Source organism: Delphinapterus leucas, chromosome 5 (assembly GCF_059928025.1).
Source record: "Delphinapterus leucas isolate spDelLeu-1000000601 "Yukka" chromosome 5, BTC_Dleu_Yukka2, whole genome shotgun sequence".
Classification (NCBI taxonomy): Eukaryota; Metazoa; Chordata; class Mammalia; order Artiodactyla; family Monodontidae; genus Delphinapterus; species Delphinapterus leucas.
Genome location: NC_143133.1, coordinates 1,921,163 through 1,936,809, shown reverse-complemented (window position 1 = coordinate 1,936,809; position 15,647 = coordinate 1,921,163). Strand labels below are relative to the sequence as shown.

Below are 15,647 nucleotides of genomic sequence, written 5' to 3'. Positions count from 1 at the left end.
TGGTCTGAGGGGCCAAGCGTGCAGACTCGGAACCAGGTATAGACGGCACGCCCACGTGCTGGGCGGAGCGGGGTGTGGAGGCAGCAGGGGCCCCTCAGGAGCCGCGTGTGGTGGGGTGGGTGGTGCTCAGTGCTGGGGCACACAGGGCTCCCCTCACCACGGCTCACCTCACAGCAGGGAACCTGTAGCTCTCAGCAGCCAACGCGGCCCACAGGGCAGACGAAGCGGAGGCCTACGGGTGGCTCGGCCCCCAGACAGCCTCAAGACTGTTCCCCGGGAGAACAGGGATGGGCACAGGCGGGTCTCGAGGCCTGAGCGGGAAGCTCCCCCTAAGGGGTCCAGCCTGGACTCGTCCCAGGGTTTGCTCCCTGGCCCTGCCTGTGCTCTCACCAAGTGCCCAGCCTCAGCGAGGCGGGGATGAGCCCAGCCCTGGGCTTGGGGTCCCGGGGGAACGTGGGGGGGTCTCTGCCCCTCCCGAGGACACCCTCTGGCGCGGTCGCGGCCCGGCCTCAGTTTCTTCCTTTGCTGGATCACCCCATCACCCAGAAAAACGAGCCGGCCTCTTGACCCCAAAGCCCCTCTGCCTGCTGTCCCTCCCCTACTCTCCTGTAAACCAGCTTCCACGGGGCGCCGGCCAAGGTCACCTCAGCAACAGAGCCACGTGGCCAGTCTCTCCCTGCCCCACAGCCTCCAGGCTGCCCTCATCCTCACCTGCTCTTGATGCCTGGTTCTGGGGCTCGAACCCTGGTCCCGTCTACACAGGTTCATGAACATTTCATCAGGCGCCTGATGGGTACTGAAGACGGGACCCCTCCAAGGACCGCAGCCCATCCTTCCCAGAGCTCAGACCACAGCCTTGGGGTCCTCCTTGCCCCCTCTCATCCTCCTACCTGCATCCCGTCTGTCAGGAAGCCCTGTGGGTCCAGCCGTCAGAATAATTCCGCAGGCCAGTCCCACTCACCCTCTCTCAGGCTAAGAGCCGGGCCGGGCACGGTCTCCACACAGAAGCGGGGCCCTCGCCGCTCCCCCTTCACTCAGGGACGAGCCATATCCTTGTATGTGCACAGAAGCAGCTTCACCAAGAGGCCGGGAACAGCAGGAGCTATGGAGTGTTCTAGGGGGTGAGTGGAAGCTAGGCTGTAACCAGGCGGCAGCTCCACGCCAGCTTTCTGTACACTGATGACAGAGCTCAGAAGAAAGGGACCACGCTGGGATTCCTTTTGTATTAGCACATTGTTGCCAGCTTACACCCAATTAAACATTTGTAGTTTTTCATTGCTGTATCAGAGATCACCCTCCCCGCGCCCCCGAGACTGGGAGGGGGCACCTGCCTACAAGGCCATATGGAAGCCCAGCCCACTCCCCACTCCCCTCTGCTGGGCCCCCCCAGCCCCTTCTCCACACCCCTGCTGTCCTCTTGGCACTTACCACTGTGGCCCACCGACAGCGCTGAGTCCCTGGCTGGGCTCTGTCCTGGGCACGCGAAGGCCCGGGTGACCTGCTAGATGGAGGAGGGTGAGGGCACCAGGAATCGAGAGCTGCCGCCGCCGGCGACCCTAGAGGTGCTCCAGGGCCAGGGCCCGGGGTCCCCTCAGGGGCACAGCCATCAGCTTGCCCGCCCCCTCCCCGCCGCAGCCCATCACAAAGCAACCAGACGAGGCCTCCTGCTGTACTAATGTATTCCATCTTTCAAAAAGAAAGACATGATTTTAATATTACTTAACAATATGTTAAAAAAGTAGCCAGGCAGGCCTCCGTGTTAATACAGCCGAACACTCTAACAGACTTGATGGTGTGAGTACTGGGTGGGTGCTTTGTGTTTGAACTTTCTCATTCTGCAAGGGATCTTACACAAGCTGGCTACAAGTCAGGGGGATCAGACACGGACAGCGCGACGTGTACACTCTTAAACAGTAGATTGTGGAGGAGAACGGAGAGTCCTGCCCTGCCCGGCCGCCTCGGGTGGGACGCAGGGCACAGAGAGCTGAGTGCAGCGACACCCCGGCAGGACAGGTGGCGGGACAGGGCGAGACACAGAGGCAACGGGCCACGTGGGGATGCGAACCCGTCCGGCCGCGGCCCAGGCCTCCGAGGCCGCGGCGGTGGAGAAGGTGGCAGAGCTACTGTTCCGATCCGACGGCAGAGCTACGGTCAAGGCGGCTCACTCACAGACTACACGCACACGAGCTAACAATGCGGGTCGAGCAGCAAGTTCTCGGTCGGGAGGGGGCTCGGGTGCGGCGGCCCACCCGCACAGCCCGGGGCAGGCACGGCAGCTCCGGGCCCGGCCCACCGCCCGTGTGTCCCTCTCCAGGCGGTCCTCGTTCAGTGGGCAGCAAAGGTGGCTTTTTTCAAGCTGAAATTGGACCAGTTGATGGACAGTCTCTGTCGGGTCTGCCTAGCGGAATCCAAACAGAACCTGTGAAGAAAAGAAGCCCAGCGGTCACGGGAGGAAGAGGCCCACACCCGGGATGCAGCCGGAGAAGCCCAGCACCCAACGGGGCTCAGCGTGCGGGACCCCGCTGGCGTCCACCGTCTCCCCACGCCTTGCTGCCGGAGGAACAGGTCCCACCTTCAGGACACTGGCCAGCACCCTGGACATCTCTGGGGCTCTGTGTCCTTTTCTCTCGTTCTTCAGGAAGCCGCCCGTCCCAGCCAAGCTCTGCCCACGGCCACCAGCCTGCCCTCATTTATCCACGAGGTCACAGTGAGTGTGATGTGAAACAAGCATTTGTATGAGACACAGTTACAACACTGGCCGGCCCCCCCCTTGCCCCCGCCCCCGCCCTCAGGGGCAGGTCGAATGCCCACAGGCCTCCAAGGCCAGCGCAGCCTCGCCGTCTGGCCGTGGAGCACCACCTCGTGCTGCCCCCTGCTTCCCAGGCAATGATGGCCGAGTTCCGTACTAGATGAAGCAAAGAACATTTTCTTTCAAAAGACTTTACTTTTGCCTAATTTCTGAAATTCTCACCCTTCCAGCACTAACGTGGGTAGCAGGAATTTGGATTAAACTAGAAAATGGCATTGTTGTCACTCGTCCAGCAGGTGAAATGAAGTGTTTCTGCTTCAGCTGTGGTTAAATCGCTGAACCAGTCGTCGGTGCTGTGTGCCTGGAGGACTGTGTCCAGGTAGATGAAGCCCCCGGCCACCCTGCCCCTCGGCGAAGGGCTGCACCGTCTCCCAGGATCCAAACTCTCTTTCCCTGGACACGGCTGGTCAACCCCAAGTCCTGGTGGTGTCGCCTTTTAAACCTTCTGGAAGCTTCTGCCTCCTCCGCCACTGTCCCTGCATCAGCACGTGGGTGTCCCCACCCTTCAGGCCGCAGCCAGAGCGCTCGGAAGCACCAACCACGTCCCTGCTCCAAGCCCGAGCCAAAGCAGGGTCTCCACGGGGCCCAGGCCACCTGGTCTGCGTCCTCCCCACACCCTGGCTCCACTCTAGACACCACCTCCCGTCAGGCCTCCGTACTGCCAGCCGTGGACTGGGTCACGCATACTTACATACACGTGTACAGAACACGCGAGTACAGGCAACTATAAGGCAAAAGCCCGGGTACCCGCCCCCCAGGTCAAGAAAACCAACACTGCCAACCCTGGGGCGCCATGCTGTACCCTCCCAAGCAGGGAGCCACCATCCCAGCCTTTGCAACCAGCAATCCTCATGGTTCTTTGTAGTTTCACGACTCGACGGTGGCTCGTGCTGATTCCTTTCTTTCTTTTTTTAACATTTAATTAATTAGTTACTTAATTAAGGCTGTGTCAAGTCTTTGTTGTGGCACGCAGGATCTTCGTTGAGGCACGTGGGATCTTTTGTTGTGGCGCACGGGTTCCAGGGCACGTGGGCTCTGTAGCTGCACCACACGGGCTCTCTAGTTGAGGCGCGCGAGCTCAGTAGTTGTGGCACGTGGGCTTAGCTGCCCCGCGGCATGTGGGATCTCAGTTCCCCGACCAGGGATCGAACCTGCGTCCCCTGCATTGGAAGGCGGATTCTTTACCACTGGACCTCCAGGTAAGTCTCTCATGTTGATTTCTAAACACACAGGAACAGAACTGTACTGTATGTTTTCATGTCGCTCCTTTCATTCAACAGTACGTTCGTGCGATTCCGCCGCAAGGCCACAGGCGCAGTGGGACTGTTTGCTGGAGTATGTGGGACGCACAACTTGGCCGCTGCAACTTCACATGAGCTCTTCTCCAAGGTGGTCTGACCTGCCCTGCTGCTCCTCGCCCGCAGAGGGAGTCGGGCCCAGCTGCTCCCCAGCGCCAGTCGGGCTGAGGCCCCCACAGTTAACTGGTCACAGGTTTTCTGTGACACCGACTGTTTCGTTTGCCCACTTGTCCACAGGTCTGTCTTTCCTTAATGGTCTGTAATGTTTACACATCTTGACACTAATCCTCTGTGATGTGCTGCAAATATTGTTTTCTCACTTTCTTTAAAGCAAGTTGTTGATTTTAATGTAGCTCAATTTATCAATCTTTTGTTTTATGGTTGGTGTTTCTAAGAAGTCTTTCCCTATGCTCAAAATTAAAAGGTTTGCATATGACACTTAAAATCTTAACCCATCTGAAGTCGACCCTGAGTGTGGTGTGATGCAGGGATAACACACTTGCACAGCTCCATTTATGGACACACCTTCTTCCCACAGTGATCAGCCAACCCATCTTTTGTCATACACCAAAGCTCAGTGTTCGTACAGGCCTGTTTCTGGGCACCAATGTCACCACATTTTAATAACCAGGGCTTTTCAAGTCTTTACAATGGGTAGGAAAAGGAGCCTTCCTTATTCTCCCTATTCTTCTAGGAGGATACTAGCGATCCTTGACAGTTTTTTTCTTTTGTGGGTCAATGTAACGCATTATAGCAGGGTGAATAAAACAAATGTATGACATGAAGAATCATTATAAAGCAAATAGTGTGGATCACCAGAGTTAAGCTGGGGACCCCCTGCCTGGTGTTTCCTCTCCTCCGAAGTAATCACCATTCTGGCTTTTTACGTTGATCACTTCCGTGTCTTTCTTTCAAGTCTTAACGCCTACGTACGCATCCCTGAACGTAGTTCACTTCTAAAAACATACTTTATTTAGGTATAATTTATGTACAGCAAATTGCAGTTAGTGTAGAGCCCACAGTGCTGACAAACATATACGTTTGGGAAACCATCACCTCAACCAGGACACAGAATGTTTCCGCGAAACCCCCAAGTCTCCTTGCCGCTCTGGCCCCAGGCAGGCAAACAGCGACCTCTTGGCCTGTGACCACAGATGAACCCGTGTGTTCTGGGATTCCGTGTCGGTGGAACGTCCGCGCGCATTCTGCGTCTGGCTTCTTGCACTAAGCGGGCCGCCTCTGAGGACGACTGTCCGTGTGCTGCGGCAGCAGCTCTTTACCGCCGAGGAGCATCCACTGGATGGACAGAGCACCGTTTTGTTTATCTGCTCATCTGTGTGGACCTCTGGGTTGATCCCAGTTTTGGGCTACAAATAAGACTTCTAGGAACATTCAGGAACAAGTCGTTGTGCAGGCATCCACTCTGCCTTCTCTTGGGCTTTTGGGCAGCCCCCAGCAGTAGAGCTGCTGGACTGAACAGCAGGCATATTAAACATTGTACTTTAGTTCTGCCTAATTTTTAGTTTATATAAACTGGATATCGCGTACATTCTTGAGCACTGGCTCTTGTTTAACGTCCAGTTTGTAAGGTGCATCTGTGCTGCGGACTGCTCTGGTTTGTTCCTTTCTGTTGCTATAACACTTCTCCTTTGACTGTACCACAATGTGTCCAACCCAACCAGTTTTAGAAACACTGTCTTAAGTTCCACAAAACCCTTCTTGGGTTTTTAATCCACAGATAAACTTACGGAAGCTGGAGAGCTTAAAGGTACTAATTGTTTTTTTTTTTTTTTTTTTTTTTTTTGCTGTGTAGTTCCATTTATATGAAGTTCAAAAATACGCAAAACTAATGTATGGTGAAAGATCACCTTTACTTTGGGGGTGCTGGTGATGACTGGGGACGTGTGAAGCAGGCTTCTGGGTGCTGATAACGCACACCTTGGCCAGGTGGTGGTTGCCTGGATGTGCTCACTTTGTTAAAGTTCACTGAGCTCAAAGGCACTAATTCTTCTATGAATGAACACGAAGAACCTGTGTGACCCGGGTCCTTCAGTGCTCTTCTGTGAAGTCTCATCGCCTTCTGTGCACGAGTCTTGTGCAACTCCTGCTAGATTTATTCATGGATGCTGCGCAGATCTTGCTGCCGTGATAAATGCTGTCTTCACGTAAACTACGTTTCTGAATTATTGGTGGTGTAGAGGAAAATAACTTCCGTACACTTATCCTACAGCCAGGCTCTTGCTAAACTGTCCTGTTTTCCGTCGTTTCCTATGTAGACAATGAGATCATCTGTAAAGTGAAATTCTACTTCCTCCTTTCCATGCCTCATGCCTTTAATGTCTTGTCTGTCTTACAGTGCTCGCCAGGAACCACGATTTAGGGTTGACCAGAAGAGGACATAAGAGGGCGGCAGGGCGGCTTTGTTTTTGCACATGCTTCCACATCTTTCCCATTTTGGAAAACGTTTCATGTAGCTTTCTTTTCTCTTCTTTCTCTCCCTCTTTTGGTAAATTCCTTTTTTAAGGTTAAAGATATTTTCTTCTATTGCTTACTATTTAAAAAAATAGTTATAAATGGGTGCTAAGATTTTAGCAGAGGTTTTTTCTGAACTCACTGAAATGATCACACGACTCTTCTCTACTGTGTTAATGTGCCAGGTAACACTGTGGATTTCCTACCATCAGAAACTCCTTGCATTCAGTCCTGGGTAAGCCGGTTTGGTAACATGCTGCTCTGTGAAAATACCGTACACTGTTGGATTTAGCACGTGAATATTTTCGTGATGATTTTTGCACCTAATATTCATGAGAGAAACAAATGTGTAATTTCCCATTTTTTTCTGGTATTGTTTTTGGCAGATTTTGGTATCAACATTTTACTTCTCTCATAAAACAAAGAGGGGAGCACGCTCCCGTGCTGTCTCATTTCAGTTCTCCGGTAGAATCTACAAGACCGAATAATCTTTCTTTGAAAGTCTTGGACAATTCTCTGTGAAACTGTCAGAATGTAGTTTTCTCACTGGGAAGACTCAGAACTGCTGCTTTAATCTAATAGTTACTGGACCATTCACGCTATTTTTCTATTGGGTTAATTTTGTGTCTTATTTAAGTTTTAAAGTTAATTGTTGTAAAGTTGCTTCCAGTCTCTGGAGTTACGTCCTCCTTTTCACTTACGTACTCACAAAATCAAAGAAACCTTTTATACTACAGAGAATTTCAAACACACCCAAAAGCAGAGAATGGTAAAATGAACAGAGCCACCATCCCACTTTGATAATTATCAACACTCTGTTTCTCCTTCCACCTAATTATGGTATTTTGGGTGTCTTTTTGCTACTTTTCTTGACTAGTCTCTCAAAGGTTTATTTATTTAATGTTTTCAAAGAATCAAATTTTGATGATCTTCTCTTTGTTTCCTATTTCATTATTGCTCTTATGTATTATCTCCTTCGTTTCACTTTCTTTGAGTTTATTCTATTGCTGTTTTCCTAATTTCTCAAATTAAATCCTAAACTCATTAATTTTCAGGTTTTTAATACTTAACTCCAGCATTTAAGGCTTCAGTGGAAGTGCTCCCAAGGGCAAGCCTTTTCTTTTTTTTTAAATTTTCTTCAAGTACAGTTGATTTATAATGTGGTGTTAATTTCTGCTGTACAGCAAAGTGACTCAGTTTTATATACATATGTATGTGTGTGTGTGTGTGTGTATGTCGTGTGTGAGTCTGTGTGTGTCTGTGTGTGTGTATGTCGTGTGTGTGTCTGTGTGTGTATATGTCGTGTGTGTCTGTGTATGTGTGTGTATCTGTGTGTGTATCTGTGTGTGTATATATGTATATATATATATATGTATATCCCTTTCCATTGTGGTTTATCATAGGGTATTGAATCTAGTTAGTTCCCTGTGCTCTACAGTAGGACCTTAGTTGTTTATCCATTCTCTATATAATAGCTAACATCTGCTAACCCCAAACTCCCACTCCATCCCTCCCCCAACCCCCTCCCCATCCCTCCCCCAACCCCCTCCCCCTTGGCAACTACAAGACTGTTCTCTGTGTCTGTGAGTCTGTTTCTGTTTCGTAGATGAGTTCATTTGTGTCGTAGTTTAGGTTCCACATATAAGTGACGTCATATGGTCTTTGTCTTTCTCTGACTTACTTCACTTAGTATGATAATCTCCAGTTGCATCCATGTTGCTGCAAATGGCATTATTTCGTTCTGTTTTATGGCTGAGTAATATTCCATCGTGTATATGTACCACATCTTCTTTATCCATTCATCTGTCGATGGACATTTAGGTTGTTTCCATGTTTTGGCTATTGTAAACAGTGCCATTACGAACATACGGGTACATGTCTCTTTTTGAATTATGGTTTTCTCAGGGTATATGCCCAGTAGTGGGATTGCTGGGTCATATGGTTGCTCTATTTTTAGTTTTTTGAGGAACCTCCATGCTGCTCTCCATAGTTGCTGTACCAATTTACATTCCCACCAACAGTGTAGGAGGGGTCCCTTTTCTCCACACCCATGAGCAAAACCTTTTCTGCATTCCACAGGTTTTCACATGCAATATTTTCCTTATCTTTTAGTTCTATATATTTTTAAATGTCCACTGTGGTTTCTTACTTGACCCATGAGTTATTTAAACTTACATACTTCCAGATTTCCAAATATTTAGGGACATAAAATGTATCTATTGTAAATATGCAACTTCAACATGTTGTGGTCAGAGAACACAAATTATACATCCTTCTTTGACATGTCTGAGCCTTGCTTTCTGTGGCCCAGCACATATCCCATTTCTGTGGATGGCCCCGTGTGTGTAAGAGCTCAGCTCTCTGTGTCTTGGATGCAGGGTTTCACCTACATCCGTTAGACTAAGCTTGCCGGTCAAGTTCACAGGGGGGCCTGGGCTGCTCACGCCAATCAGGACGCAGAGAGATGGTCTGAGACCTCCCACCAGGATGGTGGATTTGTTTGATTCTCTGTGAAGCCCAAATTGCTTTTTGTATCTTGAGGCTATTTTATTAAGTACTTGTGTTTAAAATTCCTATTTCTTCCTGACAAATTGAACATTTTATCATTATGTAGCAAACTTCATCTATCCCTTGTGTTAAAATATACTTCGTCTGAGAATAACAACTGTAACAGTTTCCTTTTTCCTTTCTCTTTATTTCCGCCTTTCTTTTCATTATAGTTTAGGTATGTTCTTGTAAACAGTATATATACATATGTGTGTGTGTGTGTGTGTGTGTATATATATATATATTTATTTATTAAAAAAATTTAACACAACCTGACAAACTACTTTTAATTTTGTCTGCTTACTGCCTATCATGGTTACTGACACAACTGGACTTGTGTCTATCATCTTTTTAAAATTTGTTTATTGTACTTTCTCTACATTTATTTTTTTTCTCTTTTTGTTTTGATTTTTTTTCCTTCTACTGATTAGCAATTTATACACCCTATTTCTATTCTTTTAATGCTTGCTCTTGAGACTGTGTCCTGCCCGTTTAGCTTAAAGTCTGAATAATGTTAACTACCTGAACAACAGAAGGACTTCAGGATGCTCAGCTCTGATGATTTCACACCTAACTGACATACTACTGCTGTTCAGTACTGGGGTTCTTTCAAACATAGTGTCAGTTAGATATTTACCTAGATTTATCAGGCTGTTTTTCATTCCTTCCTGTGTATGTTACAGTGATCTTCTGAGATCAATTTCCTTTTTCTTTTCTTTCTTCTTTTTATTTTTTTTGGGCCACGCTGCGCAGCTTGCAAGATCTTAATCCCCTGACCAGGGATTGAACCCATGTCTCCCGCAGTGGAAGCATGGAATCCTAACCGCTGGACCACCAGGGAATTCCCGATTTCCTTTTTCTTAAAGTATACTTGTAGATGTTTCCTTTTAAAACAGGTCTCTTTGCAGCAAGCTCCTACACTTTTTCTTTATTATGGGAAAGAACAGTTTTGTGGGATACATAATTACAGACTGACAATCTTCTTTCAACACTGTAAAGATCACTCCATGGTCTCTGGTTTCATATGCTATGTCTAGAAATGGATTTTTGTTTGTTTATCCTACTGGTATATGCTGTGCTTTTGAATTTGTAGATTCAAATTTCCCATTAGTTCTGCAAAATCCTCAGGCATCTTATCTCTTTAAATCCTGCTTTTCTGTGCTCTCCATTCTCTCTCAGAGGGGCTTCCGTTAGGTGTATGTCAGACTTAGCCACTCCTCCGTGTCTCTTAAGCCCTCTTTCACATTTTCTATTTTCCTTATAATCTTGGTGCATTCTGGGTACACTTTCCAGATATATCTTCCAGTTCATTAATTCCCTCTTCAGCAGTGTCTTATCTGTTTATCAGGTATCTATCTACTGAGGTCTTGACTTTAATAATTCTATTTTTCATTTCTAGATTTTTATTGTTGGTCTTGGGTGTTTGATAATCTTTGTTTATAAGGTCATGCATGATTTTAAGGTGTGTGAATCCTGCAGGTCTACCTTGGGAAAATATTCCTCCAAAGCTTTGCCTACATCCAAGAAATGCCCCTGTTCTATCCCCTGCTCCCCAGAATCCAGCTTCAGAGCAAACTGTGTTAATAATTCAAGTAATTTAGGGACCTCCCTGGTGGTCCAGGGGTTAAGAATCCTCCTTCCAATGCAGGGGATGCGGGTTTGATCCCTGGTTGGGGAGCCAGATCCCACATGCCGCGGGGCAACTAAGCCCACGCGCTCTAGAGCCTATGCACCGCAACTAGAGAGACCACGTGCGACAGCTACTGAGCCTGTGTGCCAAAACCAGAGAGCCTGCGCACTGCAACGATAGATCCTGCACGCCACAACGAAGATCCTGAGTGCCACAACTAAGCCCCGACACAGCCAAATAAAAAAATAAATAAGTCAATAGATAAATATTAAAAAAAAAAATTGGGGACTTCCTTGGTCGTCCGGTGGTTAAGAATCCACCTTCCAATGCAGGAGATGCGGGTTCAATCCCTGGCTGGGGAACTCAGATCCTACATGCCGCGGGGCAATTAAGCCCCCATGCCACAACTACTGAGCCCCCACATACCACAACTAGAGAGAAGCCCGCGCTCCACAATGAAGAGCCCACTCGCCACAACAAAGATCCCGCAGGCCGCAACTAAGACCCAATGCAGCCAAGTCAATCAATCAATCAATTTAAAAAAATAATTCAAGTAATTTAGCTACAGATTCTTTTGGACTTTGTACAAACACATTCACATCATCTGAGAATGACAATTCCACTTCTTCATTTGAATCCTTATCCCTTTTATTTCTTTAGAAATAGAAGTTGTGATAAGGGGCATCACTGTTATCACTTCTTTAATCTCAAGGAATGGCTTGTAATGTCTCACCATGACGTATGTAACATCTACTGATTTTATGGATGCCCTTCACCACGTTTAGGAGAGGCCCTTCTCATCCTAGTTAAGGGTTTTTACTATGAATGCTTAACTTTAGCAAATGCTGTACCATCTGCTAAGATTTAAACACACACACACATTATAAATATATTTAATTTTAAGAAACATTTAGAATTTTACAATACTTCATTTATGAATTAATGACTTTTTGTACTGCAAACTGCTTTTGTGAGTGTGTGTGTACACGTGTGCGTGCTTTCTGAAACCAAGAGATTAGAGTACTTCCAGAGAGAGAACAAGGCGCTTTAAAGAAAAATGTTCTTGTCATGACTCACATAGTAGATATTATTGAACATATTATGACAAATATTATTAAACAGGTGCTAATAAAGCCTGCATATCAGGAAAGCTGACTAAGTTAACCGAAGTGTTGCTTTTCTGCTCTAAAGCACGCCACGTCACTGTGTCCCAATGCCAGCGCATATAAAGCTCAGCTGGGAGGCTTGTGAGAACACGGATGTCGGGTCCCAAGTTCCTAGGCGGTGCTGCTGGTCCAGGACCACTCTGAGATACGCTGCTAGAAACCAGTCTTTACACACACGGGAAGGGACAAGTGAATGAAGTGTGAGAGTGTGGGCGAGAAGGCTAGTACGTGTGTGCTCGGGCTGTGGGTGGGATGTGCACGGCAGGCCTTCACGTGCTAGAATGCTACAAAGCAGCCAGGCTGCTTGGCTAGCTGACACAACTTCTGTCCAAGACAAGCAGCCGTGCTATGTGGGAGGGTCATGCGTGGTAACCACGAAACCATCCCTTTTTCGGACCACACTCCTAACAATTACCTTTTGAAATACTCCACTTCCCTCTCTGTCTCGTCCATGTCCACACTGTCTAGGTCGATATCTTTAGGCAGAAAGACGTCATCTGTAAGATGAAAGAAAAGAGGCAAGTCAGCTGAACAGCAGGCCACCTTAGCGGGACAGAGCAAAGCATCTGGTTTTACTTAATTTCAACAAGTTCACAAACTAAAGATCTTTTCTAAAATGAGATCTTGCATGGGACTTCCCAGGCGCTCCAGTGGGTAAAACTCCGCGCTTCCAACGCAGGGGACGTGGTTCCATCCCTGCTCGGGGAACTAAGATCCCGCATGCCGCGGGGTGCGGCCAAAAACAAAAAAAAAAGAAAGTGAGAACTTGTCTGATAAAATTTTTTTTAAAAATTAAAAAAATGAGATTTTGCAAATGGCCACAGGTGGGCAGACCTCTCTCATGCACTTGGGAACATCCAGGTCACGTGGAATTAGCGAACTCCTGTGCTGAGTGAAGGAACCACTGCTTCAGGTCCGAGAGAAGAGACGTACCTGCTGCCGCCGCCACCGGGAGAGCCCTTGAGAAGACAGAGGCTGTCTGCCCCAAGGCCCCGCTGGAGGCAGGGCAGGGGGGTGGGGGGAGCAGGGGCACGGCTGTCAACAGACGCCGCGGGCGTGTCTGTACCCAGGACCCAGATGTCAGCCTCTGGAGGAAGACGGCTCTTCTAGGCATTCAGTTTATCCAAGCAACATCCAGAGACTTCACCAAAAAGCTTTTCCGGCTGTCCCTACCAAACGCAAGGCTGTATTTCATTTTGCAGTTGAGCAACCCTCTTTGAAAATAGGCTACTGCAGGGAGAGACGACTGACGAGGGAGCCTCGGCACCTCTGAGGGTTTTAATGCCCTCTTCTGCTCTGCCCACCCTGTTTGGTACCTGCCAGGCGCTCAGAGGCTCCATCCGGGCACACATGGGTGCTGGGGGGCACTGGCGGTGTACGTACAGCACCCGGCTCCACTCACGGATGAGTGCAGACCACCGACAGCGCTCTGTTAAAGCCAGTCTCCATTCCCTGTCCCCACCTTAGCAAGGGACAATTTTTCGGAATCCTCGGTAAAGGACCCCCGTTCCTCCCATCACTGGGCATTTGCACAGCGGCGTAATGAAGGTGTGGTTTACCTGCATACCAGCAGCTAACACTGCTGAAGACTCCCAGCGCCATGCGGAGTGCCTTCACATCCACCAGCTCACGGCAACGCCGGCCACCGAGGAGACCCCGCACGCCCCCCTGCACGACCACAGCCCCTCCCGCACAGACAGCTCGGGGCCTGGGTCTTCCTCGACTCCGCCCCCTGCCGCTGTACCCCTGTGGTTTCAGCCACACCTGGATACCAACACCACCAAACCAACCCCGCCCCAGACCTCCTTCATGAGCGGCTCGTCCATAAAGCCACCTCCTCTGTACATCCACCCTTCAGGCAGCCGACCCCCAAGGCGGGCAAAGCCGCTGTGATCTGCTGCGGCCGCTCCCTTTCTGACAGTGATCTAGAAATGATCCTCCCCCCACCCCCTTCCTCACACTCACGTCCCACCTGTCGCCCCGTCACCATGTTGGGCACGTTCCTCGTCAACAGTTGCAGACGCCTGTCTCCATCCCACTGATGCTGCTTCTGGGATGCCCCCCCAGCCCCTGCCCAGGCTCCCTGGTCCAGGCCACCAGCCCGCACGAGTCACCCTCACAACACGCTCCTTCCCAGCCACTGAGACCGTTCGTTCATCAGGCCTCCGCTGCACACCTACCACAGGCATCTCCTGGAGGCCCACTGGCTGACCCTGATCAAGGAAACACTGATGCACGAGGAGAGGTGAGGTGGGCCAGGAGTGTTTACAGATGTAAAGAAGGTAAAGTCTTAGAAAGGCCAAACTCAAGTTATTCCATAAAAAAGTTCTAGAAGAGGCGTTGGTTCAACCACAGAAGCAAACACAGAGCAGACACATCTGCTGGGAGTGCTCTCATTATAAAGTGATTTCTAATACTCTTCTAATTAGAACTGATAACCGGTATTAAAAATCTTGGCACAAGAAAAAAATGGGACAGAACTATAACCAGATTCAGTATCAGACAGACATTTTTCACAACAAAACTGTTATTAACCAGCGTGGAAAGAAAGAGCGACCTAAAGAATTTCATACCCGCCAGGCTGTCTGTTCACTGTTCAGACCACAGGAAACAGCTTGCTTCGCCAGAGCTTGGAGGACTCTGTGCCCCTGACCCCTACTTGAGGACACGCGCCTGGGAACACCGCTACACGAGGACCAACACGGGCACCTAATGTATTCACGCGCAAACCTACAAATACTATGCGCTCTGACAAAGCAGAAACAAACGCAGCTGAAAAATGGGAAGAGAAAGGACAGCACAAGCGGGCAGAGGAGAGAAAACAGGGTCCGCGCACGGCTGTCCCCCAGGCAGTAGGTGGTGCCACAGGCCCCCATCTGGAGCAGGGATGGGGCACTAGAGGTGTAAGTGCAGGGGCAGCACCGGTACAGAGTCACAAACGTTCCTAAACACCAAGGATATACAGAAAGAAAGGCAAACATCTCACACAGAGAGAGAATCAGCGAATATAAAATATAAAATAGAGGACTTCCCTGGTGGCACAGTGGCTAAGATTCTACGCTCCCAATGCAGGGGGCCCGGGTTTGATCCCTGGTCAGGGAACTAGATCCTGCATGCATGCCGCAACTAAGAGTGCTCATGCCACAACTAAGGAGCCCACAGGCCACAACTAAGACACAGCACGGCCAAAAAATACACACACACACACACACACACACACATAATATATGTATGTATTAAAAAATTGATCTAATAATTACAAAATAATGTCAGGGCTGTCCTATCAATACATGGAAACAGGCTCACCTCACCTGTAGATAAGACTGTCAATGTGGCTCACACGGCAGGACTGAGGTGTCTCGGCTGTATGCAAGGGAATAACCTTTAAAACCAAGTGACTCAGGCAGACCAGAAATGAAGGGATGAGGACAAAGGTGCCCCACCAGGCAAACAGAAACAGAGAGAAGGGGTAGCAGTCACCATCTCAGACAAAGGAGAATTCGAGCCAAAAGTGTGAAACACAACAGAAAGGACATTTTTAAACAATAAAAACCAAATTCAATATAAGAAATTAGTTAGGAATATGTACCAAGTAACAAAGAAACCACCTTTATAAAGCAAAACTACAGGAAATGCAAGAAAACACAGAAACTCAATAATAAATAACAGAATATATGTCAAGAGGACAAAAAACAAGTAAGGATACAGAAGACCTAAACCTAAAC

General features: G+C 48.6%; 1 protein-coding gene across 6 annotated transcripts in view; it reads right to left on the bottom strand.

Annotated features, from left to right (window-relative positions):
• Nucleotides 1-1,662: 1,662 nt before the first annotated feature.
• Nucleotides 1,663-15,647, bottom strand: part of FAM193A (family with sequence similarity 193 member A) — a 174,156-nt gene continuing 160,171 nt past the window's right edge. For all 6 annotated transcript variants that reach the window (XM_089911408.1, XM_089911406.1, XM_089911407.1 and 3 more), the window contains 2 exons: nucleotides 12,338-12,419; nucleotides 1,663-2,419 (listed from right to left, as the gene is read on the bottom strand). In XM_089911408.1, coding sequence (XP_089767534.1) covers nucleotides 2,326-2,419; nucleotides 12,338-12,419 — 176 coding nt within the window. In that variant the 3' untranslated portion in view covers nucleotides 1,663-2,325. The remainder of the gene's footprint in view (nucleotides 2,420-12,337; nucleotides 12,420-15,647) is intronic.